The 23550-nt window shown below is 40.0% G+C and overlaps 1 protein-coding gene across 1 annotated transcript in view; it reads left to right on the top strand.

The window, feature by feature from the left end:
- The window catches only part of LOC115127123 (beta-synuclein-like), a 102641-nt gene that overhangs the window by 8517 nt on the left and 70574 nt on the right, over positions 1-23550 (top strand). The window contains exons 3-4 of the mRNA XM_065019019.1: positions 2469-2498; positions 4391-4476. Of these exons, the coding sequence (XP_064875091.1) occupies positions 2469-2498; positions 4391-4476 (116 nt within the window). The remainder of the gene's footprint in view (positions 1-2468; positions 2499-4390; positions 4477-23550) is intronic.

The following is a 23550-nucleotide window of genomic DNA, read 5'->3' as shown; positions in this document are numbered from 1 at the left end:
GGAGGGAGGGGGGGAAGGGGATGGGAGAGGAGGGAGGAGGAAGAAGAAAGGGTGAAGACATGAGGAGGAGGGGTAAGGAACTGGAACAAGGGGTGAGGACATGGGTGGCGGTAGGGAGGTATTAGAGCTAGGGGTTAGGGAGGAGGGGTGAGAGGATGGAGGAGGAGGTACTGAACCAACGGTGAGAGGAGGAGGGGGAGGTACTGAACCAATGGTGAGAGGAGGAGGGGTGAGGTACTGAACCAATGGTGAGAGGAGGAGGAGTGAGGTACTGAACCAATGGTGAGAGGAGGAGGGGTGAGGTACTGAACCAATGGTGAGAGGAGGAGGGGGGAGGTACTGAACCAATGGTGAGAGGAGGAGGGGTGAGATACTGAACCAATGGTGAGAGGAGGAGGGGTGAGGTACTGAACCAATGGTGAGAGGAGGAGGGGTGAGGTACTGAACCAATGGTGAGAGGAGGAGGGGTGAGGTACTGAACCAATGGTGAGAGGAGGAGGGGTGAGGAACTGGAACAAGAGGTGAGGAGAGGGGGGAGGTAGAGGGGAAGGAGAACAGAGAGACAGTTACAGGGACACAGTGAGAGACTGTCTCCAGGGGAACCGAGAGACAGTTACAGGGACACAGTGAGAGACTGTCTCCAGGGGAACCGAGAGACAGTTACAGGGACACAGTGAGAGACTGTCTCCAGGGGAACCGAGAGACAGTTACAGGGACACAGTGAGAGACTGCCTCCAGAGGACCAGAGAGACAGTTACAGGGATACAGTGAGAGACTGTCTCCAGAGGACCAGAGAGACAGTTACAGGGACACAGTGAGAGACTGTAGTTAGGTCAGGGGTCATGATAGTTAGTCAGAGGTCATGATAGTTAGGTCAGGGGTCATGGTAGTTAGGTCAGGGATCATGATAGGTCATGGTCATGACAGAGACCAACTAGAACAGCTCTCTAATAATCACCTAAATGAACACTAGACAGTCAGGGAGCATCAGAAATTCCAAAAAACGATGGATAGCATAATTATTTTGCTCATTTTGACCGCGAGGAAATATAACTAATTATTATGTCCTGCATGGTCACAACAAATTGTCTTTAGTTCAGATGTTGTCATCAGCGCTACAGTATCACAACAGGAAGATACTTAGACTCCAAGTCACAGTTAGTCTGGATCAGATAATACGACTGTGACCTGCTTCTGGTGCACACACCAAACAGGATTAGACTGGATTAGACTGGATTAGACTGGATTATACTGGTAAAGATACATAATGTCTTAGAGACAAACTGGGATATCGAACCAAACAGGATTAGACTGGAATAGACAGGATTAGACTGGATTAGACTGGTAAAGATATATAATGTCTTAGAGACAAACTAGGATATCGAACCAAACAGGATTAGACTGGATTAGACTGGTAAAGATATATAATGTCTTAGAGACAAACTAGGATATCGAACCAAACAGGATTAGACTGGTAAAGATATATAATGTCTTAGAGACAAACTAGGATATCGAACCAAACAGGATTAGACTGGATTAGACTGGTAAAGATATATAATGTTTTAGAGACAAACTAGAATATCGAACCAAACAGGATTAGACTGGGAAAGATATATAATGCCTTAGAGACAAACCAGGACAAACCAGCACCCCCCCCCAGCACCACTGTGTGTGTGTGTGTGTGTGTAGACAGGGCAGACCTCAGTGAATTCCCACAGGAAGATAAGGAGAGTGCAGCTCCCAACGTCTGGGATTAACAGACTGTGCTGTGGTTATACACTCACCTGTAAATGCTCTGGTAGAAGTTGAACGTTTGTCCTCTAATAATGCCTTCTCAGAAACGGCTAATATAGTATGTCGAGGCGTAATGCCTCGTTTACTGTGTGGGTATTAAAGAGGAATGTGTTGGTAACGCTATTGAGATAATTATCATTATGGATGAAAACATAGGATTTGGAATGAAGTAACACATGATGCATGGTAATGGACAGATAATGTAGCATCTTAATGTGATAACACATGATGCATGATAATGGAGGGATAATGTAGCATTTTTAGGTGGTGATGCATGATAATGGTGGGGGAATTTAGCATTTTAATGTGGTAACACATGATGCATGATAATGGAGGGATAATGTAGCATTTTAATGTTGTAACACCCAAGGTGTGATAATGGATGGATAATGTCGCATTTTTATGTGGTGATGCATGATAATGGTGGGGGAATTTAGCATTTTAATGTGGTAACACATGATGCATGATAATGGTGGGGTAATGTAGCATTTTAATGTTGTAACACATGATGCATGATAATGGAGGGATAATGTAGCATTTTAATGGTGTAACACACTATGCATGATAATGGTGGGGTAATGTAGCATTGTAATGTGGCAACACATGATGCGTGATAATGGTGGGGTAATGTAGCATTGTAATCTGGTAACAGATGTGCTGTTCTCCCTTTTCAGGCACCAAGGCCAAAGATGGTGTTGGTTCAGGTACGTTGACTGTTTACTGTTAAGTCTTTAGTTCAGATGTTGACATCAAACCAAACAGGAGTGTGTTAATAACCTGTTGCGACGAGCAATCCCGTATCCAGGAGCGTAATTATAGCCTCAAGCTCATTACCATAATGCAACGTTAACTATTCATGAAAATCGCAAATGAAATGAAATAAATATATTGGCTCACAAGCTTAGCCTTTTGTTAACAACACTGTCATCTCAGATTTTCAAAATATGCTTTTCAACCATAGCTACACAAGCATTTGTGTAAGAGTATTGATAGCTAGCATAGCATTAAGCCTAGCATTCAGCAGGCAACATTTTCACAAAAACAAGAAAAGCATTCAAATAAAATCATTTACCTTTGAAGAACTTCGGATGTTTTCAATGAGGAGACTCTCAGTTAGATAGCAAATGTTCAGTTTTTCCAAAAATATTATTTTTGTAGGAGAAATCGCTCCGTTTTATTCATCACGTTTGGCTAAGAAAATCCCTCGAAAATTCAGTCAAACTTTTTTCCAAATTAACTCCATAATATCGACAGAAACATGGCAAACGTTGTTTAGAATCAATCCTCAAGGTGTTTTTCACATATCTATTTGATGATAAGTCACTCGTGGTAGTTTGGTTTCTCCTCTGTTCAAAATGGAACAATGACCGCACCTGGAGATTACGCAATAGTTTCGACGGAGGACACCGAGCGGACACCTGGTAAATGTAGTCTCTTATGGTCAATTTTCCAATGATATGCCTACAAATACGGCACAATGCTGCAAACACCTTGGGGAAAAGACAGAAAGTGTAGGCTCGTTCCTGGCGCATTCACAGCCATATAAGGAGACATTGGAACACAGCGCCTCAAAAATCTGGCTCACTTCCTGTATGAAATTTAATCTTGGTTTCGCCTGTAGCATTAGTTTTGTGGCACTCACAGACAATATCTTTGCAGTTTTGGAAACGTCAGAGTTTTTTCTTTCCAAATCCGTCAATTAGATGCATAGTCAAGCATCTTTTCGTGACAAAATATCTTGTTTAAAACGGGAACGTTTTTCATCCAAAAATGAAATACTGCCCCCAGAAGTTCAAGGGGTTAATGTGTGTGTGTGTTAATAATGTGTGTGTGTTAATGTGTGTGTGTGTGTGTGTGTTAATAATGTGTGTGTGCTAAGGTGTGTGTGTGTTAATAATGTGTGTGTGTTAATGTGTGTGTGTTAATGTGTGTGTTAATAATGTGTGTGTGTTAATGTGTGTGCGTGTTAATAATGTGTGTGTGTTAATGTGTGTGTTAATGTGTGTGTTAATGTGTGTGTTAATGTGTGTGTTAATAATGTGTGTGTGTTAATAATGTGTGTGTGTTAATGTGTGTGTGTGTTAATAATGTGTGTGTTAATAATGTGTGTGTGTTAATGTGTGTGTGTGTTAATAATGTGTGTGTTAATGTGTGTGTTAATAATGTGTGTGTGTGTTAATGTGTGTGTTAATAATGTGTGTGTTAATAATGTGTGTGTGTTAATGTGTGTGTGTGTTAATAATGTGTGTGTTAATAATGTGTGTGTTAATAATGTGTGTGTGTGTTAATGTGTGTGTTAATAATGTGTGTGTGTTAATGTGTGTGTGTGTTAATAATGTGTGTGTTAATGTGTGTGTGTTAATGTGTGTGTGTTAATGTGTGTGTGTTAATAATGTGTGTGTTAATAATGTGTGTGTGTTAATGTGTGTGTGTGTTAATAATGTGTGTGTTAATGTGTGTGTGTTAATGTGTGTGTGTTAATGTGTGTGTGTTAATAATGTGTGTGTTAATAATGTGTGTGTTAATAATGTGTGTGTGTTAATGTGTGTGTGTGTTAATGTGTGTGTGTGTTAATAATGTGTGTGTGATGATGCAGCGAAGGACCTTGCTGGTGGAGCCATGGGGAATATCGCTGCAGCCACCGGCCTGGGGAAGAAGGACGAGTTCCCATCTGACATGAACGTAAGACTAACACACACACACACACACACACACACACACACACACGCTGCACACTTACACTGAAACACACCACACACACATAGAAAAAAAACATGTCATATTGTTTTTTAAGTGAAAATCAAATAAGCAGTTTCACATGTACGAAGACATTCGACATGTGAAAATCTCACATGTGGAATAGCAAGTTCACATGTGGAATAGCAAGTTCACATGTGGAATAGCAAGTTCACATGTGGAATAGCAAGTTCACATGTGGAATAGCAAGTTCACATGTGGAATAGCAAGTTCACATGTGGAATAGCAAGTTCACATGTGGAATAGCAAGTTCACATGTGAGTTTGAAATTATGTTATTTGTACGTGAAAATAATTAACATGTTGTAGTAGCAATGTGTCCGCTGGTGGAATTAGGTTGACCACATCTAGAAAGCACCAATGTGGGACAAGGGAATGATTTTGTGGGACATTGACAGAACAGTGGACGGGGGGGGGGGGCAGGTTTAATGGATCACATTGAAATGGTAACATAAACTCAGTGGCCAGATAATTAGAAACATCACTCTCCGTTCACGAACATGTTTGGCTCCTAAAGACTGTGATTCACGTGGCCGTGGCTGTATAAAGCCGGCCAGACGGGCATCGAGACATTCAGATTCCGTTCGATTGAACGTTAGTAGAACGGGGCAAAACGAGCGATCACTTTGAGCGTGGTACGATCGTCGGAGCCAGGCGCGCCGGTTTCAGTGTCTCAGGAACGTCCCGGGTGTCCTGGGCTTTTTCACGCACGACCGGTTATTGAGAATGATGCAACAAACAAAAACAAAAAGACATCCATTCAGTGGGCGAAAACAAGTCATTGATGAGAGTTCAAAGGAGAACGGTGCAGCGTAACAGGCCACAAACAGGCCAACAACGGTGCAGCGTAACAGGCCACAAACAGGCCAACAGCGGTGCAGCGTAACAGGCCACAAACAGGCCAACAACGGTGCAGCGTAACAGGCCACAAACAGGCCAACAGCGGTGCAGCGTAACAGGCCACAAACAGGCCAACAACGGTGCAGTACAACAGTGGCGTGCAGAATGGCAACAAGGGAACAACTAGTCGATCCTTTTCACGGATGGGCTATTGCAGCAGACAACCACACCGATTTCCACTCCTATCAGCTAAAAACATTACCTGGTCTGATGAATCCCGGTTCCTGTTACGTCATGCGGATGGCAGAGTCAGGATTTGCCGTAAGCAACATCAGTACATGGCCCCCATCCTGTCTGGTGTCAACGGGACAGGTTGGTGGTGATGGGGGTGTGATGGTGTGGGAAAGTTTTCCTGGCACACGTTAGGTCTCTCGACACCAAAACTGAGCAATGTTTCCATGTAACGAAGAATTCAGGCGGTTCTGGAGGCAAAGGGGGGTCCAACTTGGTACTAGATGGGTGTACCTAATAAACTGTCTGCTGTAGTTCTGCTGTGTAGTTCTGTGTAGTTCTGCTGTGTAGTTCTGTGTAGTTCTGCTGTGTAGTTCTGTGTAGTTCTGCTGTGCAGTTTTTGTGTAGTTCTGTGTAGTTCTGCTGTGTAGTTCTGTGTAATTCTGTGTAGTTATGCTATGTAGTTCTGCTGTGTAGTTCTGCTGTTTAGTTCTGCTGTGTAGTTCTGTGTAGTTTTGCTGTGTAGTTATGCTGTGTAGTTCTTTGTAGTTCTGCTGTGAAGTTCTGTGTAGTTCTGCTGTGTAGTTCTGCTGTGTAGTTCTGCTGTGTAGTTCTGTGTAGTTCTGCTGTGTAGTTCTGTGTAGTTCTGTGTAGTTCTGCTGTGTAGTTCTGTGTAGTTCTGCTGTGTAGTTCTGCTGTGTAGTTCTGCTGTGTAGTTCTGTTTAGTTCTGCTGTGTAGTTATGCTGTGTAGTTCTTTGTAGTTCTGCTGTGTAGTTATGCTGTGTAGTTCTTTGTAGTTCTGCTGTATAGTTCTGTGTAGTTCTGTGTAGTTCTGCTGTGTAGTTCTGTGTAGTTCTGCTGTGTAGTTCTGCTGTGTAGTTCTGTGTAGTTCTGCTGTGTAGTTATGCTGTGTAGTTCTTTGTAGTTCTGCTGTGTAGTTATGCTGTGTAGTTCTTTGTAGTTCTGCTGTATAGTTCTGTGTAGTTCTGTGTAGTTCTGCTGTGTAGTTCTGTGTAGTTCTGCTGTGTAGTTCTGCTGTGTAGTTCTTTGTAGTTCTGCTGTGTAGTTAGTTCTGCTGTGTAGTTCTTTGTAGTTCTGCTGTGTAGTTATGCTTTGTTCTTTGTAGTTCTGCTGTGTAGTTCTTTGTAGTTCTGCTGTGTAGTTATGTTCTTTGTAGTTCTTTGTAGTTCTGCTGTGTAGTTCTTTGTAGTTCTGCTGTGTAGTTATGCTGTGTAGTTCTTTGTAGTTCTTTGTAGTTCTGCTGTGTAGTTCTTTGTAGTTCTGCTGTGTAGTTATGTGTAGTTCTGCTGTGTAGTTCTGCTGTGTAGTTATGCTGTGTAGTTCTGTGTAGTTCTGCTGTATGAAGGTCACTGCCTGTTAAAGAGGCAAACCGTAGTTACTACATCCGTTTAGAAATGCATTACACGTACCCATTGATTCTTGAAGAATGTAATGCCTCATGAGCTTAATTAAACTCTCATACCCCATAAGAAACCAGAATATATAAGTTTGTTTTATTCCAATGTTTGTAAATATAAAGAAATACTGTATAGCCTGGAAACATGTTTAACCCACTCGAGTTGATGTCCGTGCCCACCATGCAAATCTAATTAGCATAATAAAAAAAGTCCCCATCAAAATTGGTCAGTTGAAGCTAGAGATATCTGGGTCTCAATCCACCGCATGTCCCACTCCCACGTCTGTGGTGAAAGGTGGCCGAGATAGAGTGGGGTTTACCAGGACCATGAGCCATCTGTGGTGAAAGGTGGCCGAGATAGAGTGGGGTTTACCAGGACCATGAGCCATCTGTGGTGAAAGGTGGCCGAGATAGAGTGGTGTTTACCAGGACCATGAGCCATCTGTGGTGAAAGGTGACAGAGATAGAGCTGTGTTAATCAGGACCATGAGACGTCTGTGGTGAAAGGTGACAGAGATAGAGTGGTGTTTACCAGGACTATGAGACGTCTGTGGTGAAAGGTGGCAGAGATAGAGTGGGGTTTACCAGGACTATGAGACGTCTGTGGTGAAAGGTGACAGAGATAGAGTGGTGTTTACCAGGACTATGAGACGTCTGTGGTGAAAGGTGACAGAGATAGAGCTGTGTTTACCAGGACCATGAGACGTCTGTGGTGAAAGGTGACAGAGATAGAGTGGTGTTTACCAGGACTATGAGACGTCTGTGGTGAAAGGTGACAGAGATAGAGCTGTGTTTACCAGGACCATGAGACGTCTGTGGTGAAAGGTGGCCGAGATAGAGTGGTGTTTACCAGGACCATGAGACATCTGTGGTGAAAGGTGACAAAGATAGCGTGGTGTTTGACCAGGACTATGATGACCCCTGTGGTGAAGGAGAGATGAGACTCTCACCAACAGATGTCAGTTGTTTTGCTCTTCTGAGTAAAAAATGTATCATTCTGATATCGTGGATGGTCAGTCCTTGCATCCGTAGCGTAGTCTATGAATTTGAGAGTGGTTTCATTGCTCCATCCTCATCAGCTTTTTCCAGAAAACTGTGGAGGGGATGACACTTTGTTCATGTTTCATTTAAGGATTACTGCTTCAAACCCCTGTAATAGAGTCATAGTGTTATTATGTGGTGTAATTACTTTACTACCCTTAAAGCAGTCGGGGACAAAATTATTAGTTTTGCAAAAAAAAAAAACAACGCTATTGAAAGCAAAACATGAACCCCAAAAATATTGATATGAAAACAAATTACTCCAAAGAAATCATTTCAAACGACAAAAAAAAAACTAATTAATTGTAAATGGAGGCAAAAAAAATGTCTGTGATTGTTTTTTTCTCTGGATAATGGTTTCATTGCCTCCCTTTCCTTTTGATACCTGGTCTTTGGAGGGGATGTTACACTGGTTTCTTTGGTAATGTTTGTTCTTTTAATGTTACCCTGGTCTTTAAATGTTACCCTGTCTTTTTAGGTAATGTTACCCTGGTCTTTGGTGTAATGTTACCCTGGTCTTTGGTAATGTTACCCTGGTCTTTGCAAAAAAAAACCCGGTCTTGAAAGCAAAACATGAACCCCAAAAATATTGATATGTTAACAAATTATTCAAAGGTCTTTAAATCATTTCAAAGTCTTTAAAAAAAACCTAATCTTTGTAATGTTACCTGGTCTTTGATTGTTTTTTGGTCTTGGGTAATGTTACCCTGGTCTTTCCTTATGATACCCTGGTCTTTGGTAATGTTACCCTGGTCTTTGGTAATGTTACCCTGTTCTTTAGTAATGTTACCCTGGTCTTTAGTAATGTTACCCTGGTCTTTGGTAATGTTACCCTGGTCTTACCCTGGTCTTTGGTAATGTTACCCTGGTCTTTAGTAATGTTACCCTGGTCTTTGGTAATGTTACCCTGGTCTTTCCTTATGTTACCCTGGTCTTTAGTAATGTTACCCTGGTCTTTAGTAATGTTACCCTGGTCTTTAGTAATGTTACCCTGGTCTTTGGTAATGTTACCCTGGTCTTTAGTAATGTTACCCTGGTCTTTAGTAATGTTACCCTGGTCTTTGGTAATGTTACCCTGGTCTTTGGTAATGTTACCCTGGTCTTTGGTAATGTTACCCTGGTCTTTGGTAATGTTACCCTGGTCTTTAGTAATGTTACCCTGGTCTTTAGTAATGTTACCCTGGTCTTTAGTAATGTTACCCTGGTCTTTGGTAATGTAATGTTGCCCTGGTCTTTGGTAATGTTACCCTGGTCTTTGGTAATGTTACCCTGGTCTTTGGTAATGTTACCCTGGTCTTTGGTAATGTTACCCTGGTCTTTGGTAATGTTACCCTGGTCTTTGGTAATGTTGCCCTGGTCTTTGGTAATGTTACCCTGGTCTTTGGTAATGTTACCCTGGTCTTTGGTAATGTTACCCTGGTCTTTAGTAATGTTACCCTGGTCTTTGTAATGTTACCCTGGTCTTTAATAATGTTGCCCTGGTCTTTGGTAATGTTACCCTGGTCTTTAGTAATGTTACCCTGGTCTTTGGTAATGTTACCCTGGTCTTTAGTAATGTTACCCTGGTCTTGGGTAATGTTACCCTGGTCTTTAGTAATGTTACCCTGGTCTTTAGTGGTCTTTAGTAATGTTACCCTGGTCTTTAGTAATGTTACCCTGGTCTTGGGTAATGTTACCCTGGTCTTTAGTAATGTTACCTGGTCTTTGGTAATGTTACCTGGTCTTTTGTAGTAATGTTACCCTGGTCTTTGGTAATGTTACCCTGGTCTTTAGTAATGTTACCCTGGTCTTTAGTAATGTTACCCTGGTCTTTTAGTAATGTTACCCTGGTCTGTGGTAATGTTACCCTGGTCTTTAGTAATGTTACGCTGGTCTTTGGTAATGTTACCCTGGTCTTTAGTAATGTTACCCTGGTCTTTGTAATGTTACCCTGGTCTTTAGTAATGTTACCCTGGTCTTTGGTAATGTTACCCTGGTCTTTGGTAATGTTGCCTGGTCTGGGTAATGTTACCCTGGTCTTTAGGTAATGTTACCCTGGTCTTTGGTAATGTTACCCTGGTCTTTGGTAATGTTACCCTGGTCTTTAGTAATGTTACCCTGGTCTTTAGTAATGTTACCTGGTCTGTCTTTAGTAATGTTACCCCTGGTTTGGTAATGTTACCCTGGTCTTTGGTAATGTTACCCTGGTCTTTAGTAATGTTACCCTGGTCTTTAGTAATGTTACCCTGGTCTTTGGTAATGTTACCCTGGTCTTTAGTAATGTTACCCTGGTCTTTGGTAATGTTACCCTGGTCTTTAGTAATGTTACCCTGGTCTTTAGTAATGTTACGCTGGTCTTTGGTAATGTTACCCTGGTCTTTAGTAATGTTACCCTGGTCTTTGGTAATGTTACCCTGGTCTTTGGTAATGTTACCCTGGTCTTTAGTAATGTTACCCTGGTCTTTGGTAATGTTACCCTGGTCTTTAGTAATGTTACCCTGGTCTTTAGTAATGTTACCCTGGTCTTTGGTAATGTTACCCTGGTCTTTAGTAATGTTACCTGGTCTTTAGTAATGTTACCTGGTCTTTAATGTTACCCTGGTCTTTGTTAATGTTACCTGGTCTTTAGTAATGTTACCCTGGTCTTGGGTAATGTTACCCTGGTCTTTAGTAATGTTACCCTGGTCTTTAGTGGTCTTTGGTAATGTTACCCTGGTCTTTAGTAATGTTACCCTGGTCTTTGGTAATGTTACCCTGGTCTTTAGTAATGTTACCCTGGTCTTTAGTAATGTTACCCTGGTCTTTAGTAATGTTACCCTGGTCTTTAGTAATGTTACCCTGGTCTTTAGTAATGTTACCCTGGTCTTTAGTAATGTTACCCTGGTCTTTAGTAATGTTACCCTGGTCTTTAGTAATGTTACCCTGGTCTTACCCTGGTCTTTAGTAATGTTACCCTGGTCTTTAGTAATGTTACCCTGGTCTTACCCTGGTCTTTAGTAATGTTACCCTGGTCTTACCCTGGTCTTTAGTAATGTTACCCTGGTCTTTAGTAATTTTACCCTGGTCTTTAGTAATGTTACCCTGGTCTTTAGTAATGTTACCCTGGTCTTTGGTAATGTTACCCTGGTCTTTAGTAATGTTACCCTGGTCTTTAGTAATGTTACCCTGGTCTTTAGTAATGTTACCCTGGTCTTTGGTAATGTTACCCTGGTCTTACCCTGGTCTTTGGTATTGTTACCCTGGTCTTACCCTGGTCTTTGGTAATGTTACCCTGGTCTTTAGTAATGTTACCCTGGTCTTTGGTGATGTTACCCTGTTCTTTGGTAATGCTACCCTGGTCTTTGGTAATGCTACCCTGGTCTTTGGTAATGTTACCCTTGTCTTTGGTTATGTTACCGTGGTCTTTGGTAATGCTACCCTGGTCTTTGGTAATGCTTCCCTGGTCTTTGGTAATGTTACCCTGGTCTTTGGTAATGCTACCCTGGTCTTTGGTAATGCTACCCTGGTCTTTGGTAATGTTACTGTGGTCTTTGGTAATGTTACCCTGTTCTTTGGTAATGCTACCCTGGTCTTTGGTAATGTTAATGTGGTCTTTGGTAATGTTACCCTGGTCTTTGGTAATGTTACCCTGGTCTTACCCTGGTCTTTGGTAATGTTACCCTGGTCTTACCCTGGTCTTTGGTAATGTTACCCTGGTCTTTGGTTATGCTGCCTTTTCTCCAGTTGCAAGTTTTGGCACATTCGTTCCTGCAACATTAGTACCCTTCATTCCACTGCTGGTTTGCGTCTGAAGCTAAGCAGGGTTGGTCCTGGTCGAAGGAAGGTTGGTCCTGGTCGAAGCAGGGTTGGTCCTGGTCGAAGCAGGGTTGGTCCTGGTCGAAGCAGGTTTGGTCCTGGTCGAAGCAGGGTTGGTCCTGGTCGAAGCAGGGTTGGTCCTGGTCTAAGCAGGGTTGGTCCTGGTCGAAGGAAGGTTGGTCCCGGTCTAAGCAGGGTTGGTCCCGGTCGAAGCAGGGTTGGTTCTGGTCGAAGCAGGGTTGGTCCTGGTCGAAGCAGGGTTGGTCCTGGTCGAAGCAGGGTTGGTCCTGGTCGGTCCCTGGACTGGATGTAGCTGGAAATGGTGTAAAATAAACGTGTGGGGATATTTTCTTTCAGAAGGGAAAAACACATGAGAAATGTACACGTAGAAATGTCACACATGTCTAAAAACCACTGATAATAATAACATATATTTTTTAATTCATGTGTTTTTGTCGTTGTAAGCGTTGTTCTGAAAAGAGACATTTCATTATGTGCTCAACAGTGACAGACAGACACCTGAAGGATCTGGATAGAGAAAAGAGACTGTTTCTAGTCTAACAGTCTAGTCTAACAGTCTAACAGTCTAACAGTCTAGTCTAACAGTCTAGTCTAACAGTCTAGTCTAACAGTCTAACAGTCTAACAGTCTAGTCTAACAGTCTAATCTAACAGTCTAGTCTAACAGTCTAACAGTCTAGTCTAACAGTCTAGTCTAACAGTCTAACAGTCTAGTCTAACAGTCTAACAGTCTTTACTAACAGTCTAGTCTAACAGTCTAGTCTAACAGTCTAACAGTCTAACAGTCTAGTCTAACAGTCTAACAGTCTAGTCTAACAGTCTAGTCTAACAGTCTACTAACAGTCTAGTCTAACAGTCTAATCTACAACAGTCTAATCTAACAGTCTAACTAACAGTCTAGTCTAACAGTCTAGTCTAACAGTCTAACAGTCTAGTCTAACAGTCTAACAGTCTAACAGTCTAGTCTAACAGTCTCTAACAGTCTAGTCTAACAGTCTAACAGTCTAGTCTAACAGTCTAGTCTAACAGTCTAGTCTATCTAACAGTCTAAACAGTCTAGTCTAACAGTCTAACAGTCTAGTCTAACAGTCTAGTCTAACAGTCTAGTCTAACAGTCTAACAGTCTAGTCTAACAGTCTAACTAGTCAGTCTAACAGTCTAGTCTAACAGTCTAGTCTAACAGTCTAACAGTCTAGTCTAACAGTCTCTAGTCTAACAGTCTAACACAGTCTAACAGTCTAGTCTAACAGTCTAGTCTAACAGTCTAACAGTCTAACAGTCTAGTCTAACAGTCTAGTCTAACAGTCTAACAGTCTAGTCTAACAGTCTAGTCTAACAGTCTAGTCTAACTAGTCTAACAGTCTAACAGTCTAACAGTCTAGTCTAACAGTCTAGTCTAACAGTCTAGTCTAACAGTCTAACAGTCTAGTCTAACAGTCTAGTCTAACAGTCTAGTCTAACAGTCTAACAGTCTAGTCTAACAGTCTAAACAGTCTAGTCTAACAGTCTAAACAGTCTAGTCTAACAGTCTAGTCTAGTCTAACAGTCTAGTCTAACAGTCTAACAGTCTAACAGTCTAACAGTCTAGTCTAACAGTCTAGTCTAACAGTCTTTCTAACAGTCTAGTCTAACAGTCTAACAGTCTAAACAGTCTAGTCTAACAGTCTAGTCTAACAGTCTAGTCTAACAGTCTAGTCTAACAGTCTAGTCTAACAGTCTAACAGTCTAACAGTCTAACAGTCTAGTCTAACAGTCTAGTCTAACAGTCTAGTCTAACAGTCTAGTCTAACAGTCTAAACAGTCTAGTCTAACAGTCTAACAGTCTAACAGTCTAACAGTCTAGTCTAACAGTCTAGTCTAACAGTCTAACAGTCTAACTAGTCTAACAGTCTAGTCTAACAGTCTAGTCTAACAGTCTAACAGTCTAACAGTCTAACAGTCTAGTCTAACAGTCTAACAGTCTAGTCTAACAGTCTAATCTAACAGTCTAGTCTAACAGTCTAACAGTCTAACAGTCTAGTCTAACAGTCTAGTCTAACAGTCTAACAGTCTAGTCTAACAGTCTAACAGTCTAGTCTAACAGTCTAGTCTAACAGTCTAGTCTAACAGTCTAACAGTCTAGTCTAACAGTCTAGTCTAACAGTCTAACAGTCTAGTCTAACAGTCTAATCTAACAGTCTAGTCTAACAGTCTAACAGTCTAGTCTAACAGTCTAACAGTCTAACAGTCTAGTCTAACAGTCTAGTCTAACAGTCTAGTCTAGTCTAACAGTCTAGTCTAACAGTCTAGTCTAACAGTCTAGTCTAACAGTCTAACAGTCTAGTCTAACAGTCTAGTCTAACAGTCTAGTCTAAACAGTCTAGTCTAACAGTCTAAACAGTCTAACAGTCTAACAGTCTAGTCTAACAGTCTAACAGTCTAACAGTCTAACAGTCTAACAGTCTAGTCTAACAGTCTAACAGTCTAGTCTAACAGTCTAACAGTCTAACAGTCTAACAGTCTAACAGTCTAAACAGTCTAACAGTCTAGTCTAACAGTCTAGTCTAACAGTCTAACAGTCTAGTCTAACAGTCTAACAGTCTAGTCTAACAGTCTAACTAACAGTCTAACAGTCTAGTCTAACAGTCTAGTCTAACAGTCTAGTCTAACAGTCTAACAGTCTAGTCTAACAGTCTAGTCTAACAGTCTAACAGTCTAACAGTCTAGTCTAACAGTCTAGTCTAACAGTCTAGTCTAACAGTCTAACAGTCTAACAGTCTAGTCTAACAGTCTAGTCTAACAGTCTAGTCTAACAGTCTAGTCTAACAGTCTAACAGTCTAGTCTAACAGTCTAGTCTAACAGTCTAGTCTAACAGTCTAGTCTAACAGTCTAGTCTAACAGTCTAACAGTCTAACAGTCTAGTCTAACAGTCTAACAGTCTAACAGTCTAGTCTAACAGTCTAGTCTAACAGTCTAACAGTCTAACAGTCTAACAGTCTAACAGTCTAGTCTAACAGTCTAGTCTAACAGTCTATTCTAACAGTCTAGTCTAACAGTCTAGTCTAACAGTCTAGTCTAACAGTCTAGTCTAACAGTCTAACAGTCTAGTCTAACAGTCTAGTCTAACAGTCTAGTCTCTAACAGTCTAGTCTAACAGTCTAACTAACAGTCTAGTCTAACAGTCTAACAGTCTAGTCTAACAGTCTAGTCTAACAGTCTAGTCTAACAGTCTAGTCTAACAGTCTAGTCTAACAGTCTAACAGTCTAACAGTCTAACAGTCTAGTCTAGTCTAACAGTCTAATCTAACAGTCTAGTCTAACAGTCTAACAGTCTAACAGTCTAACAGTCTAGTCTAACAGTCTAGTCTAACAGTCTAGTCTAACAGTCTAGTCTAACAGTCTAGTCTAACAGTCTAGTCTAACAGTCTAGTCTAACAGTCTAGTCTAACAGTCTAACAGTCTAGTCTAACAGTCTAGTCTAACAGTCTAACAGTCTAGTCTAACAGTCTAGTCTAACAGTCTCTAGTCTAACAGTCTAGTCTAACAGTCTCTAACAGTCTAACAGTCTAGTCTAACAGTCTAGTCTAACAGTCTAGTCTAACAGTCTAACAGTCTAGTCTAACAGTCTAGTCTAACAGTCTACAGTCTAAACAGTCTAACAGTCTAGTCTAACAGTCTAACAGTCTAAACAGTCTAGTCTAACAGTCTAAACAGTCTAGTCTAACAGTCTAGTCTAACAGTCTAACAGTCTAGTCTAACAGTCTAATCTAACAGTCTAGTCTAACAGTCTAACAGTCTAGTCTAACAGTCTAACAGTCTAACAGTCTAGTCTAACAGTCTAGTCTAACAGTCTAGTCTAACAGTCTAACAGTCTAGTCTAACAGTCTAGTCTAACAGTCTAGTCTAACAGTCTAACAGTCTAGTCTAACAGTCTAACAGTCTAGTCTAACAGTCTAGTCTAACAGTCTAGTCTAACAGTCTAACAGTCTAGTCTAACAGTCTAGTCTAACAGTCTAGTCTAACAGTCTAACAGTCTAGTCTAACAGTCTAGTCTAACAGTCTAGTCTAACAGTCTAACAGTCTAGTCTAACAGTCTAGTCTAGTCTAACAGTCTACTAACAGTCTAGTCTAACAGTCTAACAGTCTAGTCTAACAGTCTAGTCTAACAGTCTAGTCTAACAGTCTAAACAGTCTAGTCTAACAGTCTAGTCTAACAGTCTAACAGTCTAGTCTAACAGTCTAGTCTAACAGTCTAAACAGTCTAACAGTCTAACAGTCTAGTCTAACAGTCTAGTCTAACAGTCTAACAGTCTAGTCTAACAGTCTAGTCTAACAGTCTAACAGTCTAACAGTCTAGTCTAACAGTCTAACAGTCTAAACAGTCTAACAGTCTAACAGTCTAACAGTCTAGTCTAACAGTCTAATCTAACAGTCTAGTCTAACAGTCTAACAGTCTAACAGTCTAGTCTAACAGTCTAGTCTAACAGTCTAGTCTAACAGTCTAACAGTCTAGTCTAACAGTCTAGTCTAACAGTCTTTCTAACAGTCTAGTCTAACAGTCTAACAGTAACAGTCTAGTCTAACAGTCTAGTCTAACAGTCTTTACTAACAGTCTAGTCTAACAGTCTTTCTAACAGTCTAGTCTAACAGTCTAGTCTAACAGTCTAGTCTAACAGTCTAGTCTAACAGTCTAACAGTCTAACAGTCTAACAGTCTAACAGTCTTTCTAACAGTCTAGTCTAACAGTCTAGTCTAACAGTCTAACAGTCTAGTCTAACAGTCTTTCTAACAGTCTAGTCTAACAGTCTAGTCTAACAGTCTAACAGTCTAACAGTCTAGTCTAACAGTCTAGTCTAACAGTCTAGTCTAACAGTCTAGTCTAACAGTCTAGTCTAACAGTCTAACAGTCTAGTCTAACAGTCTAACAGTCTAACAGTCTAGTCTAACAGTCTAACAGTCTAGTCTAACAGTCTAGTCTAACAGTCTAACAGTCTAGTCTAACAGTCTAACAGTCTAACTAACAGTCTAGTCTAACAGTCTAATCAAACAGTCTAGTCTAACAGTCTAATCTAACAGTCTAGTCTAACAGTCTAACAGTCTAACAGTCTAGTCTAACAGTCTAGTCTAACAGTCTAGTCTAACAGTCTAACAGTCTAGTCTAACAGTCTTTACTAACAGTCTAGTCTAACAGTCTAGTCTAACAGTCTAACAGTCTAGTCTAACAATCTAGTCTAACAGTCTAACAGTCTAGTCTAACAGTCTAACAGTCTAGTCTAACAGTCTAATCTAACAGTCTAGTCTAACAGTCTAGTCTAACAGTCTAGTCTAACAGTCTAATCTAACAGTCTAGTCTAACAGTCTAACAGTCTAGTCTAACAGTCTAGTCTAACAGTCTAGTCTAACAGTCTAACAGTCTAGTCTAACAGTCTAGTCTAACAGTCTAGTCTAACAGTCTAACAGTCTAGTCTAACAGTCTAGTCTAACAGTCTAGTCTAACAGTCTAACAGTCTAGTCTAACAGTCTAATCTAACAGTCTAACAGTCTAGTCTAACAGTCTAGTCTAACAGTCTAATCTAACAGTCTAGTCTAACAGTCTAACAGTCTAGTCTAACAGTCTAGTCTAACAGTCTAACAGTCTAGTCTAACAGTCTAACAGTCTAGTCTAACAGTCTAATCTAACAGTCTAGTCTAACAGTCTAGTCTAACAGTCTAGTCTAACAGTCTAGTCTAACAGTCTAACAGTCTAGTCTAACAGTCTAGTCTAACAATCTAATCTAACAGTCTAGTCTAACAGTCTAACAGTCTAGTCTAACAGTCTAACAGTCTAACAGTCTAGTCTAACAGTCTAACAGTCTAACAGTCTAGTCTAACAGTCTAGTCTAACAGTCTAACAGTCTAACAGTCTAGTCTAACAGTCTAATCTAACAGTCTAGTCTAACAGTCTAACAGTCTAACAGTCTAACAGTCTAACAGTCTAGTCTAACAGTCTAACAGTCTAGTCTAACAGTCTAGTCTAACAGTCAGTCTAACAGTCTAGTCTAACAGTCTAACAGTCTAGTCTAACAGTCTAGTCTAACAGTCTAACAGTCTAGTCTAACAGTCTAGTCTAACAGTCTAGTCTAACAGTCTAATCTAACAGTCAGTCTAACAGTCTAGTCTAACAGTCTAGTCTAACAGTCTAACAGTCTAGTCTAACAGTCTAGTCTAACAGTCTAACAGTCTAGTCTAACAGTCTAACAGTCTAGTATAACAGTCTAGTCTAACAGTCTAACAGTCTAACAGTCTAGTCTAACAGTCTTTACTAACAGTCTAGTCTAACAGTCTAGTCTAACAGTCTAACAGTCTAGTCTAACAGTCTAGTCTAACAGTCTAACAGTCTAGTCTAACAGTCTAACAGTCTAGTCTAACAGTCTAACAGTCTAGTCTAACAGTCTAGTCTAACAGTCTAGTCTAACAGTCTAGTCTAACAGTCTAGTCTAACAGTCTAGTCTAACAGTCTAGTCTAACAGTCTAGTCTAACAGTCTAACAGTCTAACAGTCTAGTCTAACAGTCTAATCTAACAGTCAGTCTAATCTAACAGTCTAGTCTAACAGTCTAGTCTAACAGTCTAACAGTCTAACAGTCTAGTCTAACAGTCTAAACAGTCTAGTCTAACAGTCTAGTCTAACAGTCTAGTCTAACAGTCTAGTCTAACAGTCTAGTCTAACAGTCTAGTCTAGTCTAACAGTCTAGTCTAACAGTCTAACAGTCTAATCTAACGGTCTAGTCTAACAGTCTAACAGTCTAGTCTAACAGTCTAACAGTCTAACAGTCTAACAGTCTAGTCTAACAGTCTAATCTAACAGTCTAGTCTAACAGTCTAACAGTCTAGTCTAACAGTCTAGTCTAACAGTCTAGTCTAACAGTCTAATCTAACAGTCTAGTCTAACAGTCTAGTCTAACAGTCTAACAGTCTAGTCTAACAGTCTAACAGTCTAGTCTAACAGTCTAATCTAACAGTCTAGTCTAACAGTCTAACAGTCTAGTCTAACAGTCTAGTCTAACAGTCTAACAGTCTAGTCTAACAGTCTAGTCTAACAGTCTAATCTAACAGTCTAGTCTAACAGTCTAACAGTCTAGTCTAACAGTCTTTACTAACAGTCTAGTCTAACAGTCTAGTCTAACAGTCTAGTCTAACAGTCTAGTCTAACAGTCTAACAGTCTAGTCTAACAGTCTAGTCTAACAGTCTAGTCTAACAGTCTAACAGTCTAACAGTCTAAAACAGTCTAACAGTCAGTCTAACAGTCTAGTCTAACAGTCTAGTCTAACAGTCTAGTCTAACAGTCTAGTCTAACAGTCTAGTCTAACAGTCTAGTCTAACAGTCTAACAGTCTAGTCTAACAGTCTAGTCTAACAGTCTAGTCTAACAGTCTAACAGTCTAGTCTAACAGTCTAATCTAACAGTCTAACAGTCTAGTCTAACAGTCTAGTCTAACAGTCTAGTCTAACAGTCTAGTCTAACAGTCTAACAGTCTAGTCTAACAGTCTAGTCTAACAGTCTAGTCTAACAGTCTAACAGTCTAGTCTAACAGTCTAGTCTAACAGTCTAGTCTAACAGTCTAACAGTCTAGTCTAACAGTCTAGTCTAACAGTCTAACAGTCTAGTCTAACAGTCTAGTCTAACAGTCTAGTTACTAACAGTCTAGTCTAACAGTCTAACAGTCTAACAGTCTAACAGTCTAGTCTAACAGTCTAACAGTCTAGTCTAACAGTCTAGTCTAACAGTCTAACAGTCTAACAGTCTAGTCTAACAGTCTAGTCTAACAGTCTAACAGTCTAGTCTAACAGTCTAGTCTAACAGTCTAGTCTAACAGTCTAACAGTCTAGTCTAACAGTCTAGTCTAACAATCTAATCTAACAGTCTAGTCTAACAGTCTAACAGTCTAGTCTAACAGTCTAACAGTCTAACAGTCTAGTCTAACAGTCTAACAGTCTAACAGTCTAGTCTAACAGTCTAGTCTAACAGTCTAACAGTCTAACAGTCTAGTCTAACAGTCTAATCTAACAGTCTAGTCTAACAGTCTAACAGTCTAGTCTAACAGTCTAGTCTAACAGTCTAGTCTAACAGTCTAACAGTCTAGTCTAACAGTCTAACAGTCTAACAGTCTAGTCTAACAGTCTAGTCTAACAGTCTAACAGTCTAGTCTAACAGTCTAGTCTAACAGTCTAGTCTAACAGTCTAACAGTCTAACAGTCTAGTCTAACAGTCTAGTCTAACAGTCTAACAGTCTAGTCTAACAGTCTAGTCTAACAGTCTTTACTAACAGTCTAGTCTAACAGTCTAGTCTAACAGTCTAACAGTCTAGTCTAACAGTCTAGTCTAACAGTCTAGTCTAACAGTCTAGTCTAACAGTCTAGTCTAACAGTCTAGTCTAACAGTCTTTACTAACAGTCTAGTCTAACAGTCTAGTCTAACAGTCTAACAGTCTAGTCTAACAGTCTAGTCTAACAGTCTAACAGTCTAGTCTAACAGTCTAACAGTCTAGTCTAACAGTCTAACAGTCTAGTCTAACAGTCTAGTCTAACAGTCTAGTCTAACAGTCTAACAGTCTAACAGTCTAGTCTAACAGTCTAGTCTAACAGTCTAACAGTCTAACAGTCTAGTCTAACAGTCTAGTCTAACAGTCTAACAGTCTAACAGTCTAGTCTAACAGTCTAGTCTAACAGTCTAACAGTCTAGTCTAACAGTCTAGTCTAACAGTCTAGTCTAACAGTCTAATCTAACAGTCTAGTCTAACAGTCTAACAGTCTAGTCTAACAGTCTAGTCTAACAGTCTAACAGTCTAGTCTAACAGTCTAGTCTAACAATCTAATCTAACGGTCTAGTCTAACAGTCTAACAGTCTAGTCTAACAGTCTAACAGTCTAACAGTCTAACAGTCTAGTCTAACAGTCTAATCTAACAGTCTAGTCTAACAGTCTAACAGTCTAGTCTAACAGTCTAGTCTAACAGTCTAGTCTAACAGTCTAACAGTCTAGTCTAACAGTCTAGTCTAACAGTCTAACAGTCTAGTCTAACAGTCTAACAGTCTAGTCTAACAGTCTAATCTAACAGTCTAGTCTAACAGTCTAACAGTCTAGTCTAACAGTCTAGTCTAACAGTCTAACAGTCTAGTCTAACAGTCTAGTCTAACAATCTAATCTAACAGTCTAGTCTAACAGTCTAACAGTCTAGTCTAACAGTCTAGTCTAACAGTCTAACAGTCTAACAGTCTAGTCTAACAGTCTAATCTAACAGTCTAGTCTAACAGTCTAACAGTCTAGTCTAACAGTCTAGTCTAACAGTCTAGTCTAACAGTCTAACAGTCTAGTCTAACAGTCTTTACTAACAGTCTAGTCTAACAGTCTAGTCTAACAGTCTAGTCTAACAGTCTAGTCTAACAGTCTAACAGTCTAGTCTAACAGTCTAGTCTAACAGTCTAGTCTAACAGTCTAACAGTCTAACAGTCTAGTCTAACAGTCTAATCACACAGTCTAACAGTCTAGTCTAACAGTCTAGTCTAACAGTCTTTACTAACAGTCTAGTCTAACAGTCTAGTCTAACAGTCTAGTCTAACAGTCTAACAGTCTAGTCTAACAGTCTAACAGTCTAGTCTAACAGTCTAACAGTCTAGTCTAACAGTCTAGTCTAACAGTCTAACAGTCTAGTCTAACAGTCTAGTCTAACAGTCTAATCTAACAGTCTAGTCTAACAGTCTAACAGTCTAGTCTAACAGTCTAGTCTAACAGTCTAACAGTCTAGTCTAACAGTCTAACAGTCTAGTCTAACAGTCTAGTCTAACAGTCTAGTCTAACAGTCTAACAGTCTAGTCTAACAGTCTAGTCTAACAGTCTAGTCTAACAGTCTAACAGTCTAGTCTAACAGTCTAATCTAACAGTCTAGTCTAACAGTCTAACAGTCTAGTCTAACAGTCTAACAGTCTAACAGTCTAGTCTAACAGTCTAACAGTCTAACAGTCTAGTCTAACAGTCTAGTCTAACAGTCTAACAGTCTAACAGTCTAGTCTAACAGTCTAATCTAACAGTCTAGTCTAACAGTCTAACAGTCTAGTCTAACAGTCTAGTCTAACAGTCTAGTCTAACAGTCTAACAGTCTAGTCTAACAGTCTTTACTAACAGTCTAGTCTAACAGTCTAACAGTCTAACAGTCTAGTCTAACAGTCTAGTCTAACAGTCTAGTCTAACAGTCTAACAGTCTAGTCTAACAGTCTAGTCTAACAGTCTAGTCTAACAGTCTAACAGTCTAGTCTAACAGTCTAGTCTAACAGTCTAGTCTAACAGTCTAACAGTCTAGTCTAACAGTCTAATCTAACAGTCTAGTCTAACAGTCTAACAGTCTAGTCTAACAGTCTAGTCTAACAGTCTAGTCTAACAGTCTAACAGTCTAGTCTAACAGTCTAGTCTAACAGTCTTTACTAACAGTCTAGTCTAACAGTCTAGTCTAACAGTCTAGTCTAACAGTCTAGTCTAACAGTCTAACAGTCTAGTCTAACAGTCTAGTCTAACAGTCTAGTCTAACAGTCTAACAGTCTAACAGTCTAACAGTCTAATCTAACAGTCTAACAGTCTAGTCTAACAGTCTAGTCTAACAGTCTAGTCTAACAGTCTAGTCTAACAGTCTAGTCTAACAGTCTAGTCTAACAGTCTAATCTAACAGTCTAGTCTAACAGTCTAACAGTCTAGTCTAACAGTCTAATCTAACAGTCTAGTCTAACAGTCTAGTCTAACAGTCTAATCTAACAGTCTAGTCTAACAGTCTAACAGTCTAGTCTAACAGTCTAGTCTAACAGTCTAGTCTAACAGTCTAACAGTCTAGTCTAACAGTCTAGTCTAACAGTCTTTACTAACAGTCTAGTCTAACAGTCTAGTCTAAACAGTCTAACAGTCTAGTCTAACAGTCTAACAGTCTAGTCTAACAGTCTAGCTCTAACAGTCTAACAGTCTAACAGTCTAACAGTCTAACAGTCTAGTCTAACAGTCTAACAGTCTAGTCTAACAGTCTAACAGTCTAACAGTCTAACAGTCTAACAGTCTAACAGTCTAACAGTCTAACAACAGTCTAATCTAACAGTCTAGTCTAACAGTCTAACAGTCTAGTCTAACAGTCTAGTCTAACAGTCTAACAGTCTAGTCTAACAGTCTAACAGTCTAGTCTAACAGTCTAACTAACAGTCTAGTCTAACAGTCTAACAGTCTAGTCTAACAGTCTAGTCTAACAGTCTAGTCTAACAGTCTAACAGTCTAGTCTAACAGTCTAACAGTCTAACAGTCTAGTCTAACAGTCTAACAGTCTAGTCTAACAGTCTAGTCTAACAGTCTAACAGTCTAACAGTCTAGTCTAACAGTCTAGTCTAACAGTCTAGTCTAACAGTCTAACAGTCTAGTCTAACAGTCTAGTCTAACAGTCTAGTCTAACAGTCTAACAGTCTAACAGTCTAACAACAGTCTAGTCTAACAGTCTAGTCTAACAGTCTAACAGTCTAGTCTAACAGTCTAGTCTAACAGTCTAACAGTCTAGTCTAACAGTCTAACAGTCTAACAGTCTAACTAACAGTCTAGTCTAACAGTCTAACAGTCTAGTCTAACAGTCTAATCTAACAGTCTAGTCTAACAGTCTAACAGTCTAGTCTAACAGTCTAGTCTAACAGTCTAATCA

This window comes from Oncorhynchus nerka, linkage group LG5, assembly GCF_034236695.1.
Source record: "Oncorhynchus nerka isolate Pitt River linkage group LG5, Oner_Uvic_2.0, whole genome shotgun sequence".
NCBI classification, from domain to species: Eukaryota; Metazoa; Chordata; class Actinopteri; order Salmoniformes; family Salmonidae; genus Oncorhynchus; species Oncorhynchus nerka.
The sequence above is the reverse complement of the archived record's forward strand: the minus strand, read 5'-3'. Positions and strand labels throughout refer to the sequence as shown.